At 39.3% G+C, this 26,846-nt stretch overlaps 1 protein-coding gene across 4 annotated transcripts; it reads right to left on the minus strand.

Annotated features, from left to right (window-relative positions):
* Positions 1–3,959: 3,959 nt before the first annotated feature.
* On the minus strand, positions 3,960–25,992 carry LOC131686751 (F-box/LRR-repeat protein 6). Of its 4 annotated transcripts, none has more exons than XM_058970702.1 (10): positions 25,852–25,992; positions 23,528–24,801; positions 6,037–6,333; positions 5,754–5,964; positions 5,517–5,686; positions 5,313–5,453; positions 5,082–5,249; positions 4,793–5,025; positions 4,597–4,731; positions 3,960–4,531 (listed from the first exon to the last, which is right to left on the minus strand). In XM_058970702.1, the coding sequence occupies exons 2-10, from the start codon at positions 24,104–24,106 to the stop codon at positions 4,324–4,326; spliced, it is 2,142 nt and encodes a 713-aa protein (XP_058826685.1). In that variant the 5' UTR covers positions 24,107–24,801; positions 25,852–25,992; the 3' UTR covers positions 3,960–4,323. The 4 variants fall into 4 exon arrangements, with proteins under 4 accessions (XP_058826685.1, XP_058826684.1, XP_058826687.1 ...); XM_058970701.1 differs by having other exon boundaries at positions 23,528–24,999; positions 25,852–25,984; XM_058970704.1 differs by having other exon boundaries at positions 23,528–24,526; positions 25,852–25,983.
* Positions 25,993–26,846: the final 854 nt, after the last annotated feature.

A 26,846-nucleotide genomic window follows, 5' to 3' on the forward strand; every position in this document is an offset into this window, starting at 1 on the left:
GACCAATCACCCTGAGAGTAGCTGAATAGAATAGAGTTTCTCTAGGCCAAATGCCATGCCGATGTCGCCACTAATCCTTTTGACTAATTTGATGACTACACCCAGTCGTTCTGTTGAGTCAGTATAGATCTTGAGATCGGCCAAGTAGTAGAAGGTATGGGTCATCTCGTACGGTGAGCTTTTTCCATACCTTATCTGATAGTCAAGCTACCGGTTGCGGAAGCCAAAAAGAAGATCGAAAAGGGGAAGCTGAAGATCGGCTGGTCAGTATGCCCAGTAAGCATACCCCAGCCGCCTTCAGTGGACAGATGCTATCGGTGTCTGGAGTCAGGCCACAAGATATACGACTGCAAGGGCCCAGACGGGAGTAAGTTGTGTCGTCGCTGTGGCGAGGAGGGACACAAGGCGCAGATGTGCGATAGGGTACCAAAATGCCTTATCTGCGTCAGCAAGAAGCAAGGCTGTTGTTATGGGCGGACCTGTGTGTCCCTTCGGGGAGGCCAGTAAGAAGAAGCCGTGAACGTAACACCGCTGAATCTTAACCACTGCGTATCTGCTCGGCAGCTGTTGTGGCAGTCGGTCTCGGAGTCGTTCGCTTTAGGATCAACTATAGTGTGCAGCATGCGAGGGCGGGTAATTTCTGCCAGGTACGCGGGTGGAAGACCAATCACTTCGACAGCGAAGTTTTCACCGCGGCCCTGGGACTGGAGGCCAACACTAACAGTCTAAGCGGGGATGCGTTGGTAGCTGTTCTATCACGCGCGTGCGACGCCACTACGTCGAAGAAAACCCTGCCAAGAAATGGCAGACGCCCGGTGTATTGGTGGAGTGCCGAGATTGCAGCCCTACGATCAGTTTGACCCAAAGCTAGCCGTGGGATGCAGCGACCCGGCCACGAGGAGGTAAGAGTGGACCGCTGTGAAGTGTTTCGAGCTGCGAAATCGGCCCTTAATAAGGCCATCAAGAGCCGCCAGAGAGTGTGTTTTGACAACCTGTGCGAGGGTGCCAACGCGAATCCGTGGGGTGACGCCTACAGGATCGTGATGGCAAAGACCAAAGGGGGCTCCTCACCCCCCCGAACGGTCACCGGACCGGCTGGCGAAGATTATCGAAGTACTCTTCCCGTCTCGAGCCACAAGTCCCTGGCCCCGTGCGCCGCAAGGTACTGTGGGTGCGGCCGAAATGGTGGCCCCGGTGACGAATGAAGAGCTACTTGCAGTAGCTAATTCTCTAGCGGTGAATAAAGCTCCAGGGCCTGATGGAGTTCCAAACAGCGCTCTCAAGACAGCAATCATGGCGAACCCGAACATGTTCAGGTTGGCTATGCAGAGATGCCTTCACGAGTGCCGTTTTCCGGATAGATGGAAAAGGCAGAATTTGGTACTGTTGCCGAAGGCCGGGAAGCCGCCGGGCGACCCATCGGCGTACAGACCAATCTGTCTGATCGACACGACGGGCAAATTGCTTGAGAGGATCATCCTCAACAGGCTAACCCCGTACGCAGAAGTTATGAATGGCCTGTCAAGTAATCAGTTTGGTTTTCGAAAGGGTACGTCCACGGTGGACGCTATCAATTCAGTGGTAAAGACCGCCGAGATAGCGATCCAATGGAAAAGGTGAGGTATTCGATACTGTGCGATGCTGGTCAGAGAAGCGTTCATATTACCGCAGGAGTCCTGCAAGGCTCGATCCTAGGCCCGGTATTATGGAACCTTATGTATGACGGGGTTCTGAGACTAATGTTCCCTCCTGGTGTGAAGATCGTCTGCTTCGCCGATGATGTAACCTTGGTGGTCTACGGAGAGTCAACCCCCGAGGTAGAACTGACTGCGGCACACGCGATTAGCATTGTGGCGGAATGGATGAGCGCGAGAGGCCTGGAACTCGCCCAACATAAGACGGAGGTGGTTATCGTTAACAACCGCAAGTCGGTACAACATGCAGTTATCCAAGCGGGAGAAGTCGCTATTACTTCAAAGCGGAGTCTGAAGATTCTTGGGGCCATCATAGATGTCAAGCTGAGCTTCGGCAGCCATGTCGACTATGTGTGCAAGAAGGCTTCGACGGCTGTTGCGGCATTATCGAGGATGATGTCCAACAGCTGTAAGGTGTGCGCCAGTAGACGTAGGTTACTGGCAGATGTTGCCGTATCTACGGTGGCCCGTCCTGGGCGAGAGCATTGGGGCTATTCAGTTACCTTCGGAAACTGGAGAGCACCTACCGCTTGATGTGTCTCAGAGTGATATCTGCCTACCGCACGGTATCACACGATGCATCCTGCGTAATAGCGAGCATGATGCCAGTTGGGCTGGTCATCCGGGAGGACGAAGAGTGTTTTGAGTTGCGTGGTAATAGGGGAGTTCGCGAGCGCACCAGGGTGACCTCGGTCGCCAGATGGCAGCGCGAATGGGATAACTCCTCGAGAGGTAGGTGGACTCACCGGCTGATACCTAACATATCGTGCTGGGTGGGTAGACCCCATGGGAAAGTTCACTTTCATTTTACACAATTCCTGTCAGGCTATGACTGTTCCCGACAGTACCTCCACAGGTTTGGACACAACCCCTGATACCCTTATGCAGAGAATGTGTCAAGCGGTGGAGAAGTGGAACGCAGTCTCGACTGCAACCACTCAGATTACCTGCAGGTTCCAAAGAATATGGCGCGCCGAGCAGCAGATGACAAGCATGACTAACTTGTGACTGGTTAGCTAGAGCGGAAAGGGCTGAGCGCGGAGAAATGAGTGAATGGTCTGCTCATGCTGAGGCAAGGGTGGCACAGCGTTGGCAACTGCGATAGCCACGCCAAAGCAAGGCGGAAGAGCGAGTGAATAGACGGATGAATGGTCTGCTCATGCCGAGATGGGAGGGTAGTAGCGTATCGTAGATTGCTGGTACCTATCGTTATTGATACCTCGTGGCGTGGCAGAGGAATGTAGGGTGAGCGTGACTGCGAACATTAAGCAAGAGTGAGTGAGTACGTCAAGTACTGACATCCCCCCAGAAGTAATGCCGGAAGGTAATTCCTGGGGGAAAGATGGCGGAGCCCAATGGAGTTTAGTCGGTATGGCCTCTTGGTCGAGCCCGACACGCCAGTACACTTCCGTATGGTAGCTTGGCTACTACTAAGTACGTGTACTGGGAAAGTGCATAACTGCATTCTCCATTGTAAAAAAATACCTTATCTGATAGCCATACCCGTTTCGATTCAGCGTCCTACATAACGGGTACATGAACCGCCTTGAAAATCCACCCTCAAGATGCGGAGCGTTCTAGACCGCAGCACGCCCTTCCCACTTCTAAGCTGCAGTGTTATCTTAAAATCAATTTACGCCATACTAAGGTTCCTTTGGTTACACACACTTGTCCATCAATAACTGCATAGATGATGGCTTGAGCTTTACAGTTATGTGTGTTGCATCCCTTCTGCTCCTCTGTCAGGATGTTATTCTGCTCACAGTGGTGTCTTAGTCACGGTTGCCCTTAGCGATCTTGTACGAGGGCCTCCCAAATACTGGCTCAAAGGCAAGTGACATCGCCAATATCCGGTAGACCTTCGCTGAGATTGGGCTTCTCGTGACTGAACTGGTCATAGAAGTGTAACGCCTTGGCCATAAGGTTGGCGCTTTTGTTGACGCCGGCGATACAGAGGCCGAAGGAAAATAAATTTTAAAAAATCGATATGAAAAAGATTTGAAGAAAAACGAATTAAACTGCGTGATCCATTGAAGTGAGGTATCATTTTCCAGTTGGTTTTCGAGCAGATAGCGATTTCAGTACGTACCTATTTGAATGAAATTTAGAGAGCCTAAATTTTCCTCAGTCCATTCTATCTATCCAGAACTGATTAACTATGTCCATGCATTTTTAATGAGTTGATGCTAAAACTAGAAATCTCAAAAGCTGCCGAAAGAATCTAACAAAAGTAGAACGTATTCAGTTTTCGAACAATATACAACATTACAGTAAATAAATATATGATTATTTAACTCTAGACTGTTCAACCGGCGACGCAATACTACAATTGCTGTGGATGTACACACTTATCGAACATCAAGGTTGCAGAACCTTTAGAACTAACCTTCTTGCATGAGCAATCTGACACATCGTTGCGTTGCCAGCAGTGCGTCCAGCTAGAATTGCTTCCGCAAAGTAAAAATATCACAAAATAGTCTTTTTGCAATACACAAAAATATGCCATCCGATCACTTCAGCGTTTTGTGCTACATGCTCACCACACACGATCGCACACAACTTTTACGTTTGATGCTCACCACTGCACAGGTTCACAGGAAAACTGTCGCCAAAGTACCGTGGACTAATTTTAAGCCTCCGTTGGCTTAGGTACCTTCAACGTTACGCCTAGATTCTCGCGCAGTTCGGCGATTTCCGTTGGGCCTTGAAGCAACCGCTTGACACCACGGGGAAGACCCCGACAGGAGGAGAGATTTATCGAGTTGATGTGGGGACAGTTGGTCAGTACTTCCTTCACCGCTTCCAGTGAGACTGATGATCCGCATAGGTTGAGGTGACTGTCGAAAGTTGAATTTAGTTCAGTTATGAAAGAAACGATTCAGTTTTTCGTTTTTCTACTTACTTCAACGGTGACTCGGAGCCTTTATCAGCCAACGCTTTAAGGGCATCGTCCAGAGGTTTAGTGGCATTAGCCCAAGCCAGGTCGAACTCTATCAGACTATGTGCCCATTTGGAAGCTATCAACTCCAGACCCGAGCTGTTAGAACATACAGCCATTATTGACAAATTAAGCATTTAAAACCTCCTGTTCTACCTACCCTACATCCCTGGTAATTGAGCAACCGGAGAGAAACAGATGCTTCAGGTCCCAGGTAGGCAATCGGATTAGACTATCGTGGGTCAATCGGGAGCAACCTCGAACGTCTAGTAACTTGAGCTGGGTGCTTGTTTTAAGAATCCGCTGCAGGAATTCATCATTGAAGAGACGAGATTCATCAGCCAAAGAAGCTACGGAAAGTTCCTCCAGTTCTGGGAAGCCGGGCGATTCCATCTGTGCAAGGGAGTCATTGTGTGATGTTCCGTTTGATTATTACCAATTAAACAAACCTGTTCCTGAAGAGTTGCAGCACTCAAATTTATATGCGAGTTGGTTATCCGTAGCACTTTAAGTTTTTGGCAGCCTTCCTGAAGTTGCTCGATGTTGAGTATACCGTGTGAAACGGCTATTGTGCTTACGTTGGACAGATCTAGTAAAAGCAGATTTGGACACTGGGTCTGTAAAGGAAAAAAAATATCATTCCAAATTAAAATTTCACTTAAGCATAAATTGAATCATACCGAAAGAGTCTTAACGATCTGTGGAATGCCACTGAGACGGTTGTGGGCCAGGTAGAGATGAGTTAACCGTTCACCCATCTCCGAGATGGAATTACACAGCGAAACCTGCCCTACTGCTGTTTTGTTAGCGTTAACTTCGGCCTTCAAGAAAATAAACACCGTATTACAGATGATTGCAACGGTCACCAATGTATTTTTACTCACGTTGATGGAACTCAAATCGATTCGCCGTAGACTCTTGAATTCCTGAACTAGAAACATCAGATGTTCGGAGGTAAGTTGTTTCCAACCGTTAAGTGTGATTCCAACAAGGTTGGGAGCGACTGCCAGCAGTCTATCCAGTACACACTGCACATTGGTAACCTTCCAGTTTCCTACATCGACAAATTACAATGTAATTATTAACACCGCGATCTTCCCTACTATTCGTAAGACTCTTACCAAAACTAACATCGGTACTATTGCGAAGACGATTATCGATAAGCCACTTCAGTTTGATCTCGGTCTTGAAACGCTCTTTCGTCCAGTTACCGAAATCTACCGTTCTCCAGAGTGAAGACACCAGGGAAGCTCTATGCCAGGCGGAGCACACCTTGCCAAATCGAATCAATGATGGAATGCAGCCCTCATCTTGGATGGCGTTTTGAAATATCTGTAAATTTAAAAAAAACATTAAAAACGCATACACTTAAAACAGTTGCTTCATCATCAGGAAGCAACTTACCATGCAAAGGACATGCTCCGGCAGCTGGTCAGCCCATGCGCTCTGATCCTCCGGTGGTTTGTGTTCCTCCTGGGCGGCCTTTTCCGTATTGTTGTTGGTCCTACGGCCGGCCGATTCTCGCGGTTTCCGCGTACGTTTTTCCGGTGAGGCTGCAGTACCGCCCGTCTCTTCATCACTGTCCTCTGTAAGGCTTTTGGGTTTGCGCGATCGTTTGCGGGTCGCTTTCTTTGGTTGTTGTACTATCGCATCAGATGCTTTCTTTATACACAGCTTTATGCCGATTTTGTTATCGCTTATCTGGGAAAGTGAGATAGAGGAAATAATAGTTAGATTTGGATTGTAAGGTTAATTAAAAGATAATTCTAAGGTTACAGTACATCGACGATTGATAAGTCTAGCAAGGTGGTTGGTAACGATTTATGGAATCAATGATCCGATCCAGATCTCTGTATTTACGACCAGCTTCATTCATTCCCTAGCTTTCGATCGAAGCAGATCGTTTTCTCTCACTGAGAGTAGTGTGTATAACAAGTTTAACTGTAGTTTGTCTGAGACAGCCTTTGTTTGTCAGTTCCTCGGCTAGTGCAGTGAATTGATTCGTTGAAGACAAATGTACGTCGCTGGAGAAACTGAGTATTTTGTTTCCTTATCTTTATTTTCACGTTTATACTTTGTTACTGTTGCCTTCCTATAAAACCTCGCACCTATATGGCCGAGGACGAGAATAGTTTAAATCTGTTCGATAGACCACCTCTTATTCTAATGGATATAATGGATAATCTCAAAATTACTCCGTCCCCTGGTTCTTCCAATCCTCCTCGCTTAGCCACTTCAAACGAACCCTGGGTGATCTACTTCCGGGCTCGAAATCGCTCAGTATTGTAGAGATCTAACTGTTCACTATCCGGCTGTAGTTCAGATAATACGTGTTCGAGCTAATAAGATACGTATCATAGTGAACGACGTAGACCAGACAAACCAGATTGCTTACTGCGCGCGTATTACGAAGTAATTTCGGGTATATGCACCTGCTAAGGCAGTGGAAAACGATGGGGTCGTTACCGAACCGGGTCTATGGCTGCTTCAAGGACCCCTCACTTCAACATGTGAAGATTCTGGAGTGCAAGGAATTGTATGCAGCAAAACCTGCAGAGAATGAGACAACTTATTCTCTATCAGAACTTCTTCGGGTGTCATCATTCATCGCAGTAACCTTGGAAAAGGAAGTGACGTTTTTTAAAAAACTCTTGCTGCGTAATAAAATTTTTCCCATGTTTTCAGTGGGAAAAGTTGCGGATAACTTGTCAAGTCTGTGTGAAGAGTTATCTTTCCACGATTGGATTGCTGAATTCCAGGATTTGAACTCAGTCATCCAAGAGAAAACAGTATCGAAGAAAGGCGAATCAACGGTACGGTTACTCAAAAGGACAGAATATCGAAGTGGTGAACGAAGCTCACAGTAAAGGAAGAAAAACAGTAAAGGAAGAAAGTAAAGGAAGCTCGCAGTAAAGGAAGAAAGGAAGCTGACAGTAAAAGAAGAAGGGAACGAAACTCCCAGTAAAGGAAGAAAAGAAAACTTCTGAAAAAAGGTGGAGAATTTTGGGATCCATATCCTCAACAGGACAGGACAAGCTGCTCACGTTTGCTGTAGAGAACCAACTCAGAACAAATGCAAGGACATATCTGATAAGTGTTTTATTTATTTTTATTTGTTTTAAACCATTTTCTATTTTATCTTTATTTTTTTATATTTTTTTATTATTGTGTTTTTCTCTCGTAGTATTTCCCAATTTGGTAGCTAAATTTCTACTTGGTTTGAACGACACTCCAGATAATTTGGACGCTCCTATCGAGAAAATAGAAAATCGTATAAGAATATATCCTTCATCTTCAACAGGACCTTATACTGTTTATTTTAGAAAAAAAGACAAACCAATAAATGTTTTACACATTTCTTCTGAGATTTATAAAAAATTGAAATCCGTTGAAGAAATTAAAAAAATTTCTTTAAATAAATTAAAAATTACATTTTCTGATTGTATTGAAGCAAATTCGTTAGTATCATCTAAACTCTTTTCTGATACTTATAGAGTTTATTCCTTCTGATCTTGTTGAAATTGATGGAGTTATATTTGACGAATCTATTAATTCTCATGATATACTCAATCATGGATGAGGAGTATTTAAAAAAAGAAGTGTTCCGTCTGTTCACGTTTTACACTGTGAACGCCTGCGCAGAAAAGTCATTGAAAATAATAGCTCTAAATTCATTACTTCTAATGCTATCCGTGTAACATTTTCTGGATCTGCTCTTCCAAATTTTTATTTGTAAATAATGAAATATTTCGGGTTCGTATTTTCACACCTAAAGTAATGCACTGTGATAATTGCCAACTATTCGGTCACGCTGAGAAATTTTGTTCAAATAAGATAAAATGTGGAAAATATGGCGATAACCATATTTCTTCTTCTTTTGATTCATCCGATGAAAAATGGATTTTATGCAATCAATTGCATAATTGAATGAATGTCCCGCATATATTAATTGTAAATCTAAATTATACCAAAGAACATTAACCAAAAGCAAAGTTTCATACGCTGCATTACTTAAATCATCTTCATCTATTTTTCCTACTGAAAATTCTTTCGATTTACTTTCTAATAATGATGATAATTATGTTTCCGATCCTCAACCCCGCTGTAGTTATCGTCCTCCAATTAAACGTAGAAGAAGTAATGTTCGATATTCCAGGTTTTCATAAAAATGATTCTGAAAACAAGCATTTAGATCCCGATGAATCAAAATCTATATTACATAACATTTTAATGAAGCTCATTGAATTATTGGGATGTAATGATTTTTGGAAAAAAGTATTAATTAATCTCGTTCCTTTGTTTTCTACTATTTTTAGTAAACTATCCTCATTTTTGCCTCTCATCGTTCAATTATTTTAAAATTTGTAATGGTTTTACAACAAAATAATTATTTGAAATTTCTTCAATGGAATTGTAGAAGCATTATTCCAAAAATTGATCACTTGAAGTCATTAATTTGTAATAATAATGTGGATATTTTCTGTATTTGTGAATCTTGGTTAAATCATACAAAATTTTTCCGTATTCCTTCTTTCAATATTATAAGAAAAGATAGAAATTTAGCTTTTGGTGGTGTTATGATTAGTATTCGTCATAATATTGAATATTGTTCTCTTGAACTCCCTTCCTCTAATTCGATTGAATGCGTTGGAATAACAGTTAAAATAAATAATTCCAAATTTTCTATTCTATCAATTTATATTCCTTCAATCAACAGTTTTTCGTCTTCTGAATTCAAAAATCTACTTTCTACTGTACCAGAACCATATTTCATACTATGGGATTTTAATGCTCATAGTTTTTCTTGGGGATCTGACAGGGAAGATGGTAGAGGTCTTATTATTTTAGATATTATTGATGAATTACATTTATCAGTTTTAAATAATGGTTATCCAACCAGAATAGCTGTTCTCCTAGCTAGGAATTCTTCAGTAGATATTTTTTTTTTTTTTCCATACGTTTATTTGACACGGCATTTGCAAAAGCTTTTTACGCCAGTTTCTTTTTTTACATAGCACGTTACAAAAATCCTTAAGACTAATTTTAACTATACTAGTACTTTGTCTAAAACTAACACCGAAATCACTTTATTGTTTGCTTTTTTCCTTACATTGTTGTATTTCATAATGATCTAGTATTTTCGGGTGTATTTATTTACTTTTTTTCTGTTATTGTCTAAATTTAAAAACTAAATATTCTAGGACACTTTAATTGGTGAATGATTAGCCTTGGATGAGAGTGTGAGGAGATGAATTTAATTAAATTTTGACAGATGCTGTTTTTAGAAAATGATAGATAAGTTCCATGTATAGAGGATCGCGATACGCCAGGATGTCTCTAACAGGAACATGGATTGGTCTTCCTCGGACTTGTAAAGAATCTACTAATTGTGATCTGGCTTCACGATATTCAGTGCAGGACCAAACAACATGCTCAATGTCATGGTAACCTTCTCCACAAGCACAATGATTACCCTCAGCGAGCCCAATACGACGGAGATGCGCATCTAAAGTATAATGATTGGACATGAGCCTAGACATCACACGGATGAAGTCCCGACTTACATCCAATCCTTTGAACCATGCCTTCGTTGATACTTTAGGGATAATTGAGTGTAGCCATCGTCCCATATCTCCATTGTCCCAAGATGTTTGCCAACTAGTAAGTGTCCTCTGTCGAGAAGCGCTATAAAATTCATTGTAAGCGATGGGTCTTTCATATATTTCACCATCTAGTGCACCAATCTTGGCTAAATTATCAGCTTTCTCATTGCCCGCAATAGAGCAATGGGCGGGAAGCCACACTAGGGTAAATTTATAACATTTTCTTGTCAGGTTACTCAGAGATTCTCGTATCTTCCCCAAAAAGAATGGATCGTGATTATCAATCCTCTTTGAGCGTAGAGCTGCAATTGTGCTGAGACTATCAGTGAGGATAAAGTAATGGTTCGGGGGTAAAGTATTAATTATTTGAAAACTATAGTGAACTGCTGCTAGTTCCGCTATATAAACAGAGGCGGGTTCTGCAAGTTTGAGAGAAATTGAAAAATTATTGTTGAAAATACCGAAACCAGTGGCCTCACTGATTCGTGACCCATCAGTGTAAAACATTTTAAGGCAGTCTATGTGTTGATATTTACTTGTGAATATTTTAGGGATCTCCCGCGAGCGTAGATGATCCGGAATTCCACGAATCTCTGCTTGCATGGACGTGTCGAAGAATAAAGTGGATTCAGGAATATCTAGTATATTGACGTATGTGGGAACATACCTAGCAGGCGTTACTTCTTGTGACATGTGATTGAAATACACTGTCATGAATCTGGTTTGGGGTTGAAGCTCGACAAGTCTTTCAAAATTTTCAATTACCAGTGGGTTCATAACCTCACATCGGATAAGTAAACGAGAAGAGAGATCCCAGAATCGGTCTTTTAAAGGAAGAACTCCCGCTAGTACTTCAAGACTCATCGTATGGGTCGACTGCATGCAACCTAGGGCAATTCGTAAACAACGATACTGTATCCGTTCCAGTTTAATAATGTGAGTGTTCGCAGCTGAACGGAAACAGATGCACCCATATTCCATTACTGAAAGTATTGTTGTTTGATACAATCTTATCATGTCACTTGGATGAGAACCCCACCATGATCCAGTTATTGTTCGCAGAAAATTTATCCTTTGTTGGCACTTCTTTATCAGATACCTAATGTGGCCTCCCCATGTACCTTTAGAATCGAACCAAATTCCGAGATATTTAAAGGTCATGACTTGGGCTATCGTTCTACCAACCAACTGAAGCTGAAGCTGAGCTGGATCACGCTTCCTTGAGAAAACGACCAACTCTGTTTTCTCCGTAGAGAAATCGATGCCCAGCTTTAAAGCCCAAATTGATAAATTATCCAAGCTATTTTGCAATGGTTGTTGTAAATTTATAGCTTTTGGTCCTGTAACAGAAACCACGCCATCATCTGCAAGTTGTCTTAAAGTGCATGGGCTGACAATACAATTATCAATGTCATTCACGTAAAAATTATAGAGAAGGGGGCTTAGACAAGAGCCTTGTGGGAGGCCCATGTAACTTATTCTGAGTGTCGCCAAATCGCCATATGAAAAATGCATGTGCTTTTCTGACAATAAATTGTATAAATAATTATTTAATATCGGTGAAAGACCACATTGATGTAGCTTCTCCGAGAGAACATCAATGGAGACTGAGTCGAATGCTCCTTTTATGTCTAAGAACACAGACGCCATTTGTTCTTTTTTTGCGTAAGCGAGTTGAATTTCTGACGAAAGTAGCGCCAGACAATCATTCGTTCCCTTTCCCCTCCGAAAACCAAACTGGGTATCTGATAGCAAGCCGTTCGCCTCAACCCAATTGTCGAGACGTCGTAGGATAATTTTTTCCAACAATTTCCTGATGCAGGATAGCATTGCAATCGGTCGATACGAGTTATGATCGGAGGCTGGTTTTCCCGGTTTTGGAATTGCGATAACTCTCACTTGTCTCCAGTCACGCGGAACAATATTCTGCTCAAGAAACTTGTTGAATAAATTCAACAAGCGTCTTTTTGCTAGGTCAGGCAGATTCTTCACCAAGTTGAATTTAATTCTGTCTAGTCCCGGAGCATTATTGTTGCATGAGAGGAGTGCAATTGAGAATTCCATCATTGTCAAAGGCGAATCTATGAAATCGTTACTTGTGGGAGCATCGCGAGTGATTTTCTGCGCAGGAGCAGAATCGGGACAAATTTTCTTGGCAAAATTAAATATCCAACGATTCGAAAAATCTTCGCTTTCATTAGTCACGTTTCGATTCCTCATTCTTCTGGCTGTGTTCCAAAGAGTACTCATTGATGTTTCTCTTGACAAGCCATTAACGAAGTGTCTCCAATAACTAGATTTTTTGGCACGACGTATACTGTCAAATTTGTTTTGCAAAATGAAATAATTTTCAAAGTTCTCACGTATACCCCCTTTCTGTTTCATAATTTCTTTGTAGGCAACTTGTTTAGCTTCATATGCATCAGAGCACTCTTTGTCCCACCAAGGATTAGGGGGTCGTCTATTTATTGTCATTCCAGGATTGCATTTCGTTTGGGCTTGTTCTGCTGCTTCAATAATTAAACCCGCTAAGAATTCATATTCTTCGGTAGGGGGTAGCTCTTCTGTCGAAGCAAGAGAAGTGGAAATTAATGTTTGGTATGTTTTCCAATCAATATTTCGTGTTAAGTCATAAGGAACATTGATTGAATTCGTAAGGCCTAATTCACTGTTAATTGAAACAACGATTGGCAAATGATCGCTACCGTGAGGATCAGGTACAACCTTCCACGTGCAATCTAACCGAAGTGATGTCGAGCACAGAGATAGATCTAATGCACTTGGACGTGCAGGAGGTCTGGGGATGCGTGTTGTTTCGCCAGTATTTAAAACTGTCATATTAAATTCGTCACAAACATTGTATATCAAAGAGGATCGATTATCATTGTAGAGGGAACCCCACAATACTCCGTGCGAGTTGAAGTCTCCCAGTATCAGACGCGGAGCAGCCATGGATTCCACTACCTCAAAAATTTGACGTTGTCCAATTTGAACTTTGGGAGGTATATATATAGAAGCGATAGACATGTCTTTACCTTTAATGTTCGTTTGGACAGCTACAGCCTCAATGCCCGCAAACAAGGGGATGTTAATTCTATAGAAAGAATAGCACTTTTTAATTCCTAGAAGCACTCCTCCATACGGAGTGTCTCGGTCTAGGCGAATAATGTTGAAATCATTTAAGTTGAAATTGATGTTTGAGGTAAGCCATGTTTCACATAGAGCAAAAGCATCGCATTTTAAATTATGCAGTAAAATTTTTAAGGAATCAATTTTAGGTATGATACTTCTGCAATTCCACTGTAAAACAGTGATGGAATCTTTCATTGGAGGAGGTGAATTACCCATTGAAAGATACAATCGCTGCAAGGATGGGCCATTGAGCAATCAGCTGCTCTAAAAATGTTCTAATTGTTGGGAGGAAAGCTGAAAGTATACTCTTTAGTGGTTCAGAAATATTGAATGCTTTAAAAATCCAATCAACAATTTCAGAAAATTTCAATAATCCTACCCCCGGCTGAGGCTCAGAGGAAGTCGAAATTTTATTATTTCCAGTAATGGTGTTCTGTTTGGATTGTACGTTCCCAAAACCGGGCGGAATTGATTTCGGTTTTGAATCGGAATTTTTCGGTTTTGGGCGCAGTTTATCTATTGGTGGAGAAATTTTAAGGCCCTTGCTTGGCAGCCTGGGAAAAGAAGACTGTTTTCTTTTTCTGGAATTTCCGGGTAAAACAAATGATGTACCTTCGCACGCTCCGTCGGAGTCAGACTGTTCCGAAAATAGAGATGCGTAAGTGTTTTCTAAGAAGATGGGTTTAGGGGTAGCATTTTTCAACATTTCTGCATAGGAGCGCTTAGACCTCTCCTTCAAGGATCGTTTAATTTTATCCTCACGCAATTTATAAATGGGGCATGCAGGGAGCTCATGTGAGTTTTCTCCGCACATTAAACATTTTTCTGAATTTTCATTGCATGTATCCTCTTGATGAGAACCCCCACATTTGCCACACCGTGCCTTATTGGAACAGTAAGTGGCTGTGTGGCCAAGCTGTTTGCAATTAAGGCAATTCATTACACGAGGGATAAAAAGGCGAACAGGGAGACGAATCTTATCGATAATGACATAGTTGGGCAGCGCAGACCCAGCGAAAGTCACTCGAAATGAGTCAGACAGTCGATAAACTTTTTTATCTCCTTCGTGTGATACTGAATGCAATTGCTTGCATTCAAGTATTTTTACGTCTTTAAGTATGGTGTCTTTGAAACGACCAACCCCATGCTTAACTAAGTCATCAACAGTCAAACTCGATTCTGTGATGACCCCATCAATTTCAATTTCCTTTGAAGGAATATACGCTCTATATTCACGCGTAAAAAGCTCGCAAGAAGCAATTGCATTGGCTTGTTTGAGACTACCAACGACAATGCGTATTTTATCTTTATTAACTTTGACGATCTCTTTTACATCCGAGAATCGCGAAGTCAAATCTTTAGAAATTTGAATGATATTTAGCGCCTTTGCTTTACGCCTAATAAATACAATCCATGGTCCCGTTGACGACTCTGGGTAAATTTTAATTCTAGTCGGATTTACATTTTCAGCATAAGGCTTAGGGGGAGGGTCTGTTACTCGTTCTCCCATCTCTTCATCCATTTTACCTAGTAAGAAAAACTATCACAAAAAGGAATGAAAAATATACCTGTTATCTACTATCTATTAGGTGACGAAGACACCGGTAGAACACACCTCATGTGTTATGTTGTAAACTCGGTGCCCGTTGTTTGACAATGTGACACTTGCTGTCCTTCTTCGTCGCGTTGCTTCTTCAGTAGAGAAATAGTCCTACCTGCAACACTTCAAAACTCTCTCCGATTAAGCTGCTCGTCGGTATCACCACCACAACCGCGCTCTCTCCGTTTCCACCACCTCGGTAGACAAATGTGGCTACCTGTGGCTTGCTGTGAAAATCCCACTGTCGATGCGGTTTTCGGTGCCACTTGTTTTCCTTATTCGTCGTACCACTTCTGCGGTAGACAAATAGGGCAAATGGGTCTACCTGTGACGCTTCCCTCTCGTCGATTAGAATTGCCCGACGACACCAATACACTATATTTTTTTCTGTGTGTACAGGCACGATCGCTGTCGATTTCTGCCACCGCGGTAGGCAAATTCGTCTACCCGCGGTTTGCTGTCAAAACACCACTTGTCGAGGATGCCGTTGACCACGCCTCCGACGTATCAACTGTCGACTCACACTTAACAAACTCGTCTCTCTCTCTCCCACAATAACGCATACAGCGTCTCGCACTCCGTCACTCTCTCGAGAACAAAACCTTCCACCTGGAGGCACAACCGTCTCGGTCGGTTGCAAAAACTGTTATGATGGAGTAGATATTTCTTTATGTTCCCGGACCATGCATTTATACTGTTCTTGGGAAACTATTGATGATTTGAATGGTAGCGATCATTTACTAATAATATTAAATTATCAATATACATCTAATTTAAATTACTCTGTTGAACACATCATGTTTGATTTAACTGAAAATATTGATTGGGCTAAATTTTCTAATTTAGTTTCATATTCATTAGACAATTTTGATTACTCACTAAATCCTCTTAATAATTATAAATTATTTTGCGATATTTTATTTTAAAATTTATTACATATTCCTCCAAAACAAACACCATTCAAATTCTAACAATAATAGGAAATCTCCAACCTTTTGGTGGGATTCTGAATGTTCGTCTCTCTTAAATTCAATATCTGCAGCGCTTAAAAAATTTAAATCAACTGGTTTAATAATTGATTATTTAATCTATCGCAAAATGGAAGCTATGTTTACACGTACGACTAAATTTAAAAAAAGCGTAATTATTGGCGAAACTTTGTTCAAAATCTTGATAAAAATTCTTCAATGTCCACTTTGTGGTCGACTGCCGGGAGATTACGTAATTGTACTTTATCTACATCTTCTAACTCTGAATATTCAGAAAATTGGGTAGAGCTATTTGCTTCAAAAATTTGTCCGGATTATGTTCCTTCTAATATTAAAATATTCATTCAACTATTTTCTAATCCTTTTCCCCATTTAGGTTCACGTATTTCATTCTAGGAATTCAACTATGCTTTATCTACCCGTAACAATAGTTCTCCTGGTTTAGATACAATAAAATTTATTGTTCTTTCCAATTTACCTGATAATGGAAAAATACATTTAGTAAATTTGTTCAATACTTTTATAACACAAAACATTTTACCCAATGATTGGCGCGAAATTAAGGTTGTAAGTATTCTCAAACCGGGTAGGAATCCATCTTTAGTTGATAGTAGACGTCCTATAAGTCTACTTTCTTGTATACGTAAATTACTAGAAAGAATTATTCTAAATCGTCTTGAAATATGGGCAGAACGAGAACAAATTTTATCAGACTCACAGTATGGTTTTAGAAAAGGAAGAAGTACTAGGGACTGTACTGCCCTTTTAGCATCCCAAATTCAACTTTGTTTCAATAAAAAAGAAGACACGGCAGCTACGTTTTTGGACATTTCAGGAGCTTACGATTCAGTATTAAACAATATTCTATCGCTAAAAATGTTTGAATTAGGAGTTCCTTCTATTATTGTTAATTTTCTTAATAATCTTTTCTCCTTCAAAATTATGCACTTTTATTTAAATGATTCAATTGAACTATCCCGATATAGTTATTTGGGCTTACCTCAAGGATCTTGTTTAAGTCCCTTTTTATATAATATTTACACAAGTGATATAACCAGATTTATTCCCAATGGTTGTATTTTTTATCAATGTGCAAATGATAAGGTGCTTTCAGTTGTAGGAAAAGATGGGGTCGTCATTCAAAATTTTATGCAAATCGCGTTGGATAGATTAGAGAAATGGTCTCTTGATAATGGATTCACTTTTTCAGTGTCTAAAACTCAATATATTATTTTCTCCCGAAAACGTACCGTTTCAAATTTTCATCTATATCTTTACGATCAGGAAATCATTAAGGTTGATGAATATAAATATCTAGGTATTTGGTTCGATAGTAAACTTACATGGAAAAAAAACCTGTTTTAATCCACCTAGCGGTGCAATTGTGCCTTTCTCATTTCTCTAAACTATAGCACGGAGGCTTTTTATGTTCAACATAATTGTGGAAATGTCCATTACATTCTTAGTACACTTTGCATTTATACACAATAGCTTGCCAGCCACGAACTTGATGAGCTACGTGTCGACGGTGAAACACTTGAAACAAAAAATATCGTACTTCATTAGCCTAATCAGTATTAGATCAATATTAACATATGTTATCTGCTTGCTAACTCATTTTGTCATGCGGGGGTGGGTATGTGAGGTGGGCGAAAGTTCCATGAACGAACGACTCCCCAGCTTAAATTGGTTTGCTTTGTGATAGTTTAAAGATGATTTTTAAGAGAGGGGAGTGAACGGTAGAGGGGGGGGGGAGATGTAACCCCTCTCCTTAAACCATCAACTACGCCCCTGTTAAAATCCAGAAACCTTTTGAGAGTCAAAAATTAGGTTGACGTTTTTCAGAGTGATTGCATAACCTTTCTGTATAAGAAAGGCAAAAATGTGCCAAAATCCAAAAGAGTGAATAGTCGTCAAATTTTTGTTCGAGTTTGCATCAAGGCTCGACGTTTCATGCACCTTGAAGACATTTAGCATCAAAAATAAAAATTTTATTTTTAATTTTTCCTATAGATTAGATGAGAAATTTCTGTGTGGCCGCACTCTTAAACCCGTAATTCCGGAACCAGAATTCCGATCGATCCAAAATTCAATAGCAGCCGATGGGAAGGTTGCACCTTTCATTTTAGACTAAGTTTGGGCAAATCGGTCGAGCCATCTCTGAGAAAAATGAGTAACATTATTTGACACATACGCACATACATACACACACATACACACATACACACACATACAGACTTTTTCCGATCTCGACGAACTGAGTCGAATGGGATATGACACTCGGCCCTCCGGGCCGGAATTAGGTTGACGTTTTCCAGAGTGATTGCATAACCTTTCTATATGAGAAAGGCAAAACATATTCATTGAAACTTGTAACAAAAGAATAAACTTTATGAGAAGCATCACTGGCACGTGGTGGGGTGCTTCTCCTTCTGATTTGATTATGCTTTATAAAACTACTATTTTATCAGTTTTAGAATATGGTTGCTACACTGTTGGATCTGCTACAAACACACATCTTTTAAAATTAGAGAAAGTTCAAAATCGTTGTATAAGAATATGTTTAGGTTTAATGCGATCTACACATATTAAATCCCTTGAAGTTATTTCTTCTGTTCTTCCTCTTAAACTTAGATTTCATGAACTTGATTGTAGGCTTTTAACTGAATGTTTATCTACTGGTCATCCCCTAGTTTCTATTCTTAATTCATTATTTCAAATCAATCCCTCTAGTAGAATTTTGAAGCCTTACATATCGTGTATTACAGAAGAAATAGTCGAATGACCTTCCTATTTTTATTATTCATTTGATATCAATGTTCATTGCACAAAGCCATTAATTGACACATATTTACTAACACATTTTAACAATATTCCTTCTATTCATCATTCTCAATTTGCTCAAACTTTTTTCAATCAGAAAGTTATAAATTTTAATGAGGCAAATATATATTTTACTGATGCTTCAAGGATTGATGAAAAATCGGGATTTGGAATTTATAATTCACAAATCAATTATTTTTTTTCGTTTGCGGTCTGTTCAATTTTCATTGCAGAATTAACAGCTCTATATTTTACATGTTCAGTTATTGAAAAATTAATTCCCCAATCTTATTACATATGTTCTGATAGTCTTAGTTCATTATTAGCTCTTGATTCTATAAATTTTAACAATAAAGCACATCATTTTATATGGTTAATTCGAAATCTAATCAACAAAATGAACGCAGAAGGATTCTCAATAACATTTATTTGGGTACCATCGCATTGTGAAATCTATGGGGATGAACGAGTAGATAGGTTAGCCAAATTAGGATCATCAAGAGGTATTTTTTATGATCGAGGAATTCAAGGTAATGAAACTTTCCTTTTATTCGTCATAAAATTGATATGCTTTGGCAACAAGCTAGGTATCTTAGGGAAATGGGACGAATGTGCCATTCTATTTTACCAAATGTTAATCGTAAACCTTGGTTTTATGGATTGAATACTGGAAGATTTTTTATACAAACTTTCTCTCGTATAATATCAAATTACTATTCATGTAAAAACCATTTATATCGCATTAATATAATTGATTCAAATTTATGTGAATGTTTAGAGTCATATGAGGATATTGGTCATATCATTTTACATTGTTCACGATTTTCAGAAACAAGACAACATTTTATTTCTGCCCTCTCTTCTGTAGGAAAACCTATCTTTCATTCTGTTAGAGATGTATTAGTTAATAAAGACTTTGTAGTCCTTAAAATCATCTTTGAATTTCTTATGAGATCCAATCTTAAACTTTGATACTTCATAAATTTATATATTTTCAGATATTTAAAGACGACTGATCGAAAGAATTATACAATCAAGCATTACATTTCACATACATAGGAAGAATGAATCTTAGCTCTGATATGGTTTTATTTAACCGAGTGAGCTAAATTAATTTAAGAATTTATTATATTTATGTATTTTGAAAAGATAAGTAGGTTTTTTATGCCTTTTTGAGAAGAGTTCATAAAATGAAATTTCACTCAAAGGGGCTTTTCCCTACTTCAAAAAAAATTATCGAGTAATAAATCATCAATAAAAAAAACTTCGGGTGATTTTCTCCGAGTCTTATTTTCCTAAATATGTCCTCCTCGATAACGTTCGTCTATTTACTTACTATGGAGGTTCTTCGCATACTTTTAAATCATTCTAGAGAGGGATAAGTAGAGAGAAATGCGAACAAAATGGCAACTTTCAATTCCATCGTTAAAATTTAGTAGTGCTCCCAAAAAGCGGTAGATTGATTCTGCTGGCTGAAACATTTGACAGTTACGCTGCCTCAAGAGGGCGTCTTCGCATATCTCTCCCTGGAACATAACTACTGCGTGCAAGCAGCGCGGGGGTAAAATAAAGCGCTTCCTTAAGGAACGCTCGAAGCTCTTATGCAGAAATGTGAAATAATGCTTCGCCACCTGCCATTTCTGAAACTTATTTTGCTCTTTTGGGTCGTTTTGAGCAAGAATCTTACGATTCACAGATTGGAACATCTTTTGTTCACCCGGGAGAGTTCAGGAAAAGAAGAAATCTTAGCTTTCCTACACTACCTCGTAGTGCTCCCAAAATGTCCTTCTGTGAGAGTACGCCAACTATATTTAATCAAACCAACGGAAGTGATGCTTCAAGGGGTTACATACCTTTCACCATTAACGACCAATAGTTCAACTACAATCCCAAACTGAAACTCTATAAAAATTTAGGAATATATTCTTAAGGAGTTTCAGCCAAAGTAATAAAAAAAATCTAATAATCTAGCTGAAAACAATTTTGCTTTATTTATTTATTTTATATCCCTTGTCAAGTTGTTGATCCAAAATAGACAACAAATTTTCAATAGGATAAGGTCTGGACTCTGAAGTGACCATTCTAGTAACTTAATTCTGTTGGCACGGAAGAAAGCAGTAGTTTTTCGGGCGTTGTGCTTGGGATCGTTATCTTGCTGGAAGATAAATTTATTTTCCAGTCCAGTTTTCAGAAAAGATTCCTCCAAATTTTCATTTAGAGTAGAAATATGCAAATCTGGCGTCAAATGCTTTACAATATTGTCTTAATGTCAAAGGGAAAGTTGCAATAAATTGTATGGGCCTATTGAAAAACCTATTGTTGTTAATGGAGAAACGCGAATAACTTATGAAAAGTTAGTATAAAAACAATAATTGTGTTGTTAAAACAAAATTTAAAATATCTATCTCGACAACTACTTCATTTCAGAAATTTTTTTGTTATGAGCATTTTGATTTCAAACGGCGTATAGAAACATATTCAAAAACAAAATTGCATTTATGACTGCAAAGAGCATGATTTATGAAATACGTCAAAAGTTGTTGTTAGGAAAAACTTTTATTATTAAAAATTTCTGCATGATCCAAATACACTGAAAAAGTTTCTAATACCTCTTCAAAGCGATAAACATTAGATTGTTGACATTTTATGATGGGGTAACGCGAATAACTTTTAAAAGGTGCATAATTACACATATTAAATGTTTTTGTTGGAGCAAAATATCTATAAAACAAAATATCTCGAAAGCTATCGCATTTTGGAATATTTTTGTTAAATGCATTTTCTTTTAAAATGATGTTTGGAATTATATTCTGTAATAAAATTACAGTTTTGTATATCAATTAGTATGAAATTTAAAAACATGTATAAAGTTATTGTTAGAAACACTTCTTACCGATAAGTTCTCTATCATGCAATCACATTCAAAATGCTTCTTTTCCCTTTACATTTTTGTTGACGAAATATAAAAAAATAAAAAAATGTTTTTTTGCGATTTAAATTTTTAACATAATTTTTTATTTTTATAAAAAATGACAACATATTTTTCAGTGTATATTTTTTTCGTACACTCGTTCTCAGATAGTTTTGCTATATAACATACTGCAATCGAACAAAACATGTTTGAAATTAATGCACGTAGAACGTCTACGCTCTTTTTAAAAATTACTCTTGATTCCAAATATCCTTAGGGACCATTCATAAATTACGTAACGCAAAAATTGCCCAAAATTGACTCCCCCCTCCCCCCATGTAACAAATTGTCACAAATTTCTTTATCCCCCTCCCCTATTACGTAACAAATTCCTAAAAAAAAAATTTTATTCTTCGGTGAAAACATGTTACGTAACGATCTAGCTTACTCCCCCTCCCCACTATGTCACAATATGTAACAACTTGTCGAACCCCCTCCCCCCCTAAAAGCGTTACGTAATTTATGAATGGTCCCTTATTGACTGTGGAAAATGTTCAGTCTTCCATACCGGTGAAACGTGTAAAGTTTGATCGGAATTTAAGATGGTTGGTCACGATTTTAAAGGTTTACGGACGGACCTCCGAGGAATTCCTCATACTTGATCAATATTTGAAATATACAGGTTTTTTCAACCCCACTTTATTCCCTTCTTCTTCATTCTCAAACATGACATGATATAAAAAGAGTAAAGGGTTGTCCTCGTGCGCATATGGTAATATTTAAACGCAGGAATTCTTACGATCGAAAAATATTAAACCAGACTATATATTCCTAAGTCCTACTATGGGTCGATAGTTTTGATAGTTAAGGGGGGATTATCCTATAAACTGTTAAAATAATACTGAATCATTCCGCGTGGTTGAAAAAACGGTTTCCATGTTAAAGCTTCATTTTTTATATAGAAGACTGTATTATAGATATTTTTTCGTTGAAATATATTCGTTCATTTGGGAGATATTAACGCGCAAATCGACGTTCTTTCAGTTAGCGTTCCGGAACGCGAAAAACGGCTGGATCGATTTTCATGATACTGATATCAAATAAAAAGTAATTACAAGCTTCTATATGAACTTAAAAATTCAGAAACAAGATCTTTTCCCCTAATTTTGACTAAAAACAATAAAAACATTATGCCATATTTCTTCGAAGTGGAGTAAAAATTTTCGTAAAAGCTACTTTTTCTCCACTTAGGAAAAAATGGGTTAAAACCATCTTGCGCATGAAGAGCACAAAACCTATAACTAAAGCAGTTATGGAATTTGCGTTTCGACTTTATGTCATCAGAATGCGATACTAACTTAATCACAGGAAATGCTTGCGTTTTCGTTTTTTGAAGCTAACGTCCATCCGGCACTAGCTTAGTCCTGTCACTAAGTTAGTGTAGGATTCTAATGAGACGGAGTCCATAATTAATTTAATAACAAGCCCATCAAATTTGGTCGAGGTTCTCAATGAAGAGATTCTAATTACCTTTGATTTGATATGAACATCTTGCAATCCAGGACACCAACTGGAGAAAAATATCGACTTGGCTCGTTCACGTCAAGTCTTCAAAATATAAAAAGTTTAAGCCTTCAACAGGAAAGCTTTTTGTGATCCACACGCATAGATTCAGTATGTTTTTGACAGTTAATATGATCACTCCCCCTTGAGTATTTATTCAACAATTCTATTGCACGCTCTTGAAAATAATTTCATTTACAATGTCACCGTGTTCGTGTCTTGTAGATAACCCTTTAATTTTTTGTTGTTAGAACAATGTATGTTATCAACTCACCTCACTTTGATACATGGCTACCATTGGCCGTCGCTTTGGCCGACCGCGTGATTTGTTCATCTTGCGATCTAGATCGCGCATGGTGGTCGGTTTGCCGGTAGATTTCGGCAGCAAACTGCCATTCGTTATGGGCGCGATGTGTATTTTGGGTGTAGGTGCAGCAGCAATTGCTGCAGCCTCCTCCGGGGGTAATTCGATCGAGGGGGAAATACTAACGTCCGGTTCGTCTGGCGCTGGTATACTGCTGGAGTCCGTGTTTTCCGTAACATCGGGCTCCGGCTGCGAATCGGTTGTATCGTGACAACTGTTGTCGGAGCCACTACTACGTAGCTCTTTGACAATGTTTTCAACTGTTTCTTCGGCATGAGCACGTCGTCGCGGTGCAGGAGGCGCCAGATTACTGCTGTCCTGGGACGACTGGGATTGATCCTCGAGTAGATTGCTTGGGTTTATCATTTCTTCATCGTCGTTATTATTATTGTGAAGATCATCTACGATGCGATCCTCGTCTGGAGATGTTGGGATGAGCGGCTCGGTACGCAGATCCGGAGCAATGCTGCTCTCCGTTAAGGTCTCCATATTATTGTTACGTTTTACCCGTGATTCAAGTCGAAACAGTAGGCGCAGAGATTATATTTATTCACTATTCAAACAAGTGCCGAGAAATGCATTTTTCTTCTCGATGATTTGCAAATAAAACTTCACGGATATGTTCAACACAGCTATGGCGTAGATAATTTCAGCAAAAACTATTTTCTTCTTTGATCAAACAGCAGTGTTAGTTGATGTCCAGAAACCGCTGCCTGTCTACATTTTAAAAATATTTCTTCACCGATCTGTGTATATGTAGTGCGTGTTTACGTTGGTAACAAACACATGTTTATTAATTCTACCTCCACTTCTATCACTTCAGCATTCTGGTAGCCCGTCGATGATGGTGCTTGCGTTTGATCATTACCATTTTCCCATTGATAAAAGTATTTCAAACCAAAAGAACGCCTAATGCACTCGAAACTATTATAATTTACCGCAGTTTACATCAACAACAAGACATCCAACATGGCGGCATTTTGTTTCTCCATGAATCAAACAATTGCACTTGTTGGAACCGTTAAACTTGTCAACAGAACAGATTCTGTTTATAGACAATTGCCAGTTGACCAGATTTCTAGTTATTACATTACACTTGTACTGTTGAAATACAGTTACTTCTCACTAACACGCTTGTTCTCTATTATCTGCCGCTGACACCCACACGTCAGCAAATGTTTCCACTAATGTCATAAATTGTAAACAAGAAAATTTTCTGATGATTTTCGACCGAAAAATTCACTATTTTTCAGTGACTATTTTACATTTTGTTACATTTCAACAACATTTTCGTCATCCATCGACTTTTTAGCAGAATTGATTGAACTCCACAACACATTTGATAAAAATTTTCACCGAAAAGAAAATGAGCAACCTATCACCTAATCACACACCAAATGAATGAAGAAGGAAAATGAGAATAAGAACTGATGCGCTCTTCTTGAAAGCTAAATTCTCTTCGGCCTTTGTGAAGATGCAAACGGGAGCAAGGTTTCCTTCTTGTAAGAGTTTGCAGTCGTTAGAGTCATTGCTTAAAATTTAATTGGGTTTCCTCTATATTTTAAAAATATTGGCATCTTCTATCATGCCTATTTAACCATGTTAACGAATAGCAAAGAGTGACGAAATGAATTGGTGCTGGTAATGCTCATGAAAGTCTAAAAAATCATAATGGAAATCAATCTCGAGATGTCTTCGGTCACCCATGTGAATGCATCTCATATATTCCGCCAGGTTTGATATAACGTTTGTTTACAAACTAATCCACCATTGATAACAAATGTCGCTCAAAATATTGTCAAACTTTTTATTTCACAACAGTCACTTTTTATCTCGCGGATTGAAATCTCGCTCTCTGCACAACTTGTCTCTCCAGCACTAGCACTTGCTCACTAGTGAGTGTGCGTTTATCTATGCACACGAAACCTTCACTTGTAAAACACAACAATTTCCACCTATCGGCTGCTGTTTTCCCTCTTCAGTGTTGGACAACATACTCCATCGAGATGCTGACCGCTGCGAGCGAAAACGAGACCGATATAAAAAGCGAAGTGTTGCGAACGCCCTTGCACGTATGCTCACGGGCGGGCGAAAGAGCAGGAGAAAAAAGGTTGTATGTTGAATTATTTTTAGGTCAGAAACTGGAGTTCTTCCATCGAACCTTTTCTGCCAGCTCGACAGAGATTTCGCGTGGAAAAACACTGCCTTCTGATCGATGCCGTTGCGAACAATACCATTTGTCACTCTTTCGGATACTGATAATCCCGTTTTCACAAGTAAAATGTCTAACACTGTCGGGCTTTCCGTAAGTAAACCGAAGGAATCGAGAGCTTAACTAACTGCGTTCGAGGCTACACTGAAGTTTAATTGTATTCGATGGCTTCTCTCAGTAGTGTTCTTCTTAGACAAGCAATCTTATTGGATTTGATTTGTATGAGTGTGTGTGTGGAGAAAACTGTTTAAAATTGTACCTGAAAACGTATGGTGAGCATAGCAGTTGATGTGGTGTGAAACAACTACCACTGTCAAATTAGGTGTTCATACTTTTTTCAATGGGGAGCCCTTCTGTTTCTTATTTTTTACGGCAGAGGCGGTAACATGTCGCATTCAATATGGCGGTTATTTATCATACAAAAGTAGTGACCGTTGTGCGTTTATTATAACGGAGAGTCATTTGATGAATAAATTAACGACAGACACATTTGTGTTGTCGTTTAGATGATTTTAGCGGAAACTGAAATGAAGTATTTCGTACCTTACAAAACTTTTGTCTTATTGTTTGTTCCACAGTCTTGCCCAGTCAAAAAGGGCAAGTAGCTGGCTAACGGGGGGAAGGGGGCTATTTGCGAACTCGGATGCGCTAATTGTTTTTCAATTTGCCAGCAAGTTGCTGGTAATTAGGGGGGCTATTTCAAATGCAAAATTTGGGTGATTTGCCGCCGTCATTTTTTTGGCCGCTCTATCCGCCTATAAATCGCCCCCAAATCGCCCAGGGAATGCGCCATTTAATTGCCCTTAATTGTCTAATATGAAAATTACAAACAATATTTATTTTCGGATTTATTATCTACTCACATAAACTTATCAGTATACTAGGTAATCACCACCAAACTATAGAAAGAATCAATGGTGAAATTGATATTGCACACTTTCATTAAGACTTTAGGTCAGAGATCTTGCTCCACTATACTTACACACGATTCCACAATTTCCCACATTCGTTGGCTAA

This window comes from Topomyia yanbarensis, chromosome 3 (genome assembly GCF_030247195.1).
Source record: "Topomyia yanbarensis strain Yona2022 chromosome 3, ASM3024719v1, whole genome shotgun sequence".
NCBI classification, from domain to species: domain Eukaryota; kingdom Metazoa; phylum Arthropoda; class Insecta; order Diptera; family Culicidae; genus Topomyia; species Topomyia yanbarensis.

Bases quoted from the DNA above. Each gene is read 5' to 3' on its own strand.
- LOC131686751 (XM_058970702.1), bottom strand. From the start codon at position 24,106: ATGGAGACCTTAACGGAGAGCAGCATTGCTCCGGATCTGCGTACCGAG. The intron at 6,334-23,527 runs GTGAGTTGATAA...TCACTTTCCCAG, and splicing joins TAGCCATGTATCAAAGTGAG to ATAAGCGATAACAAAATCGG. The intron at 4,732-4,792 runs GTAGGTAGAACA...ATGTTCTAACAG, and splicing joins TCAATTACCAGGGATGTAGG to CTCGGGTCTGGAGTTGATAG.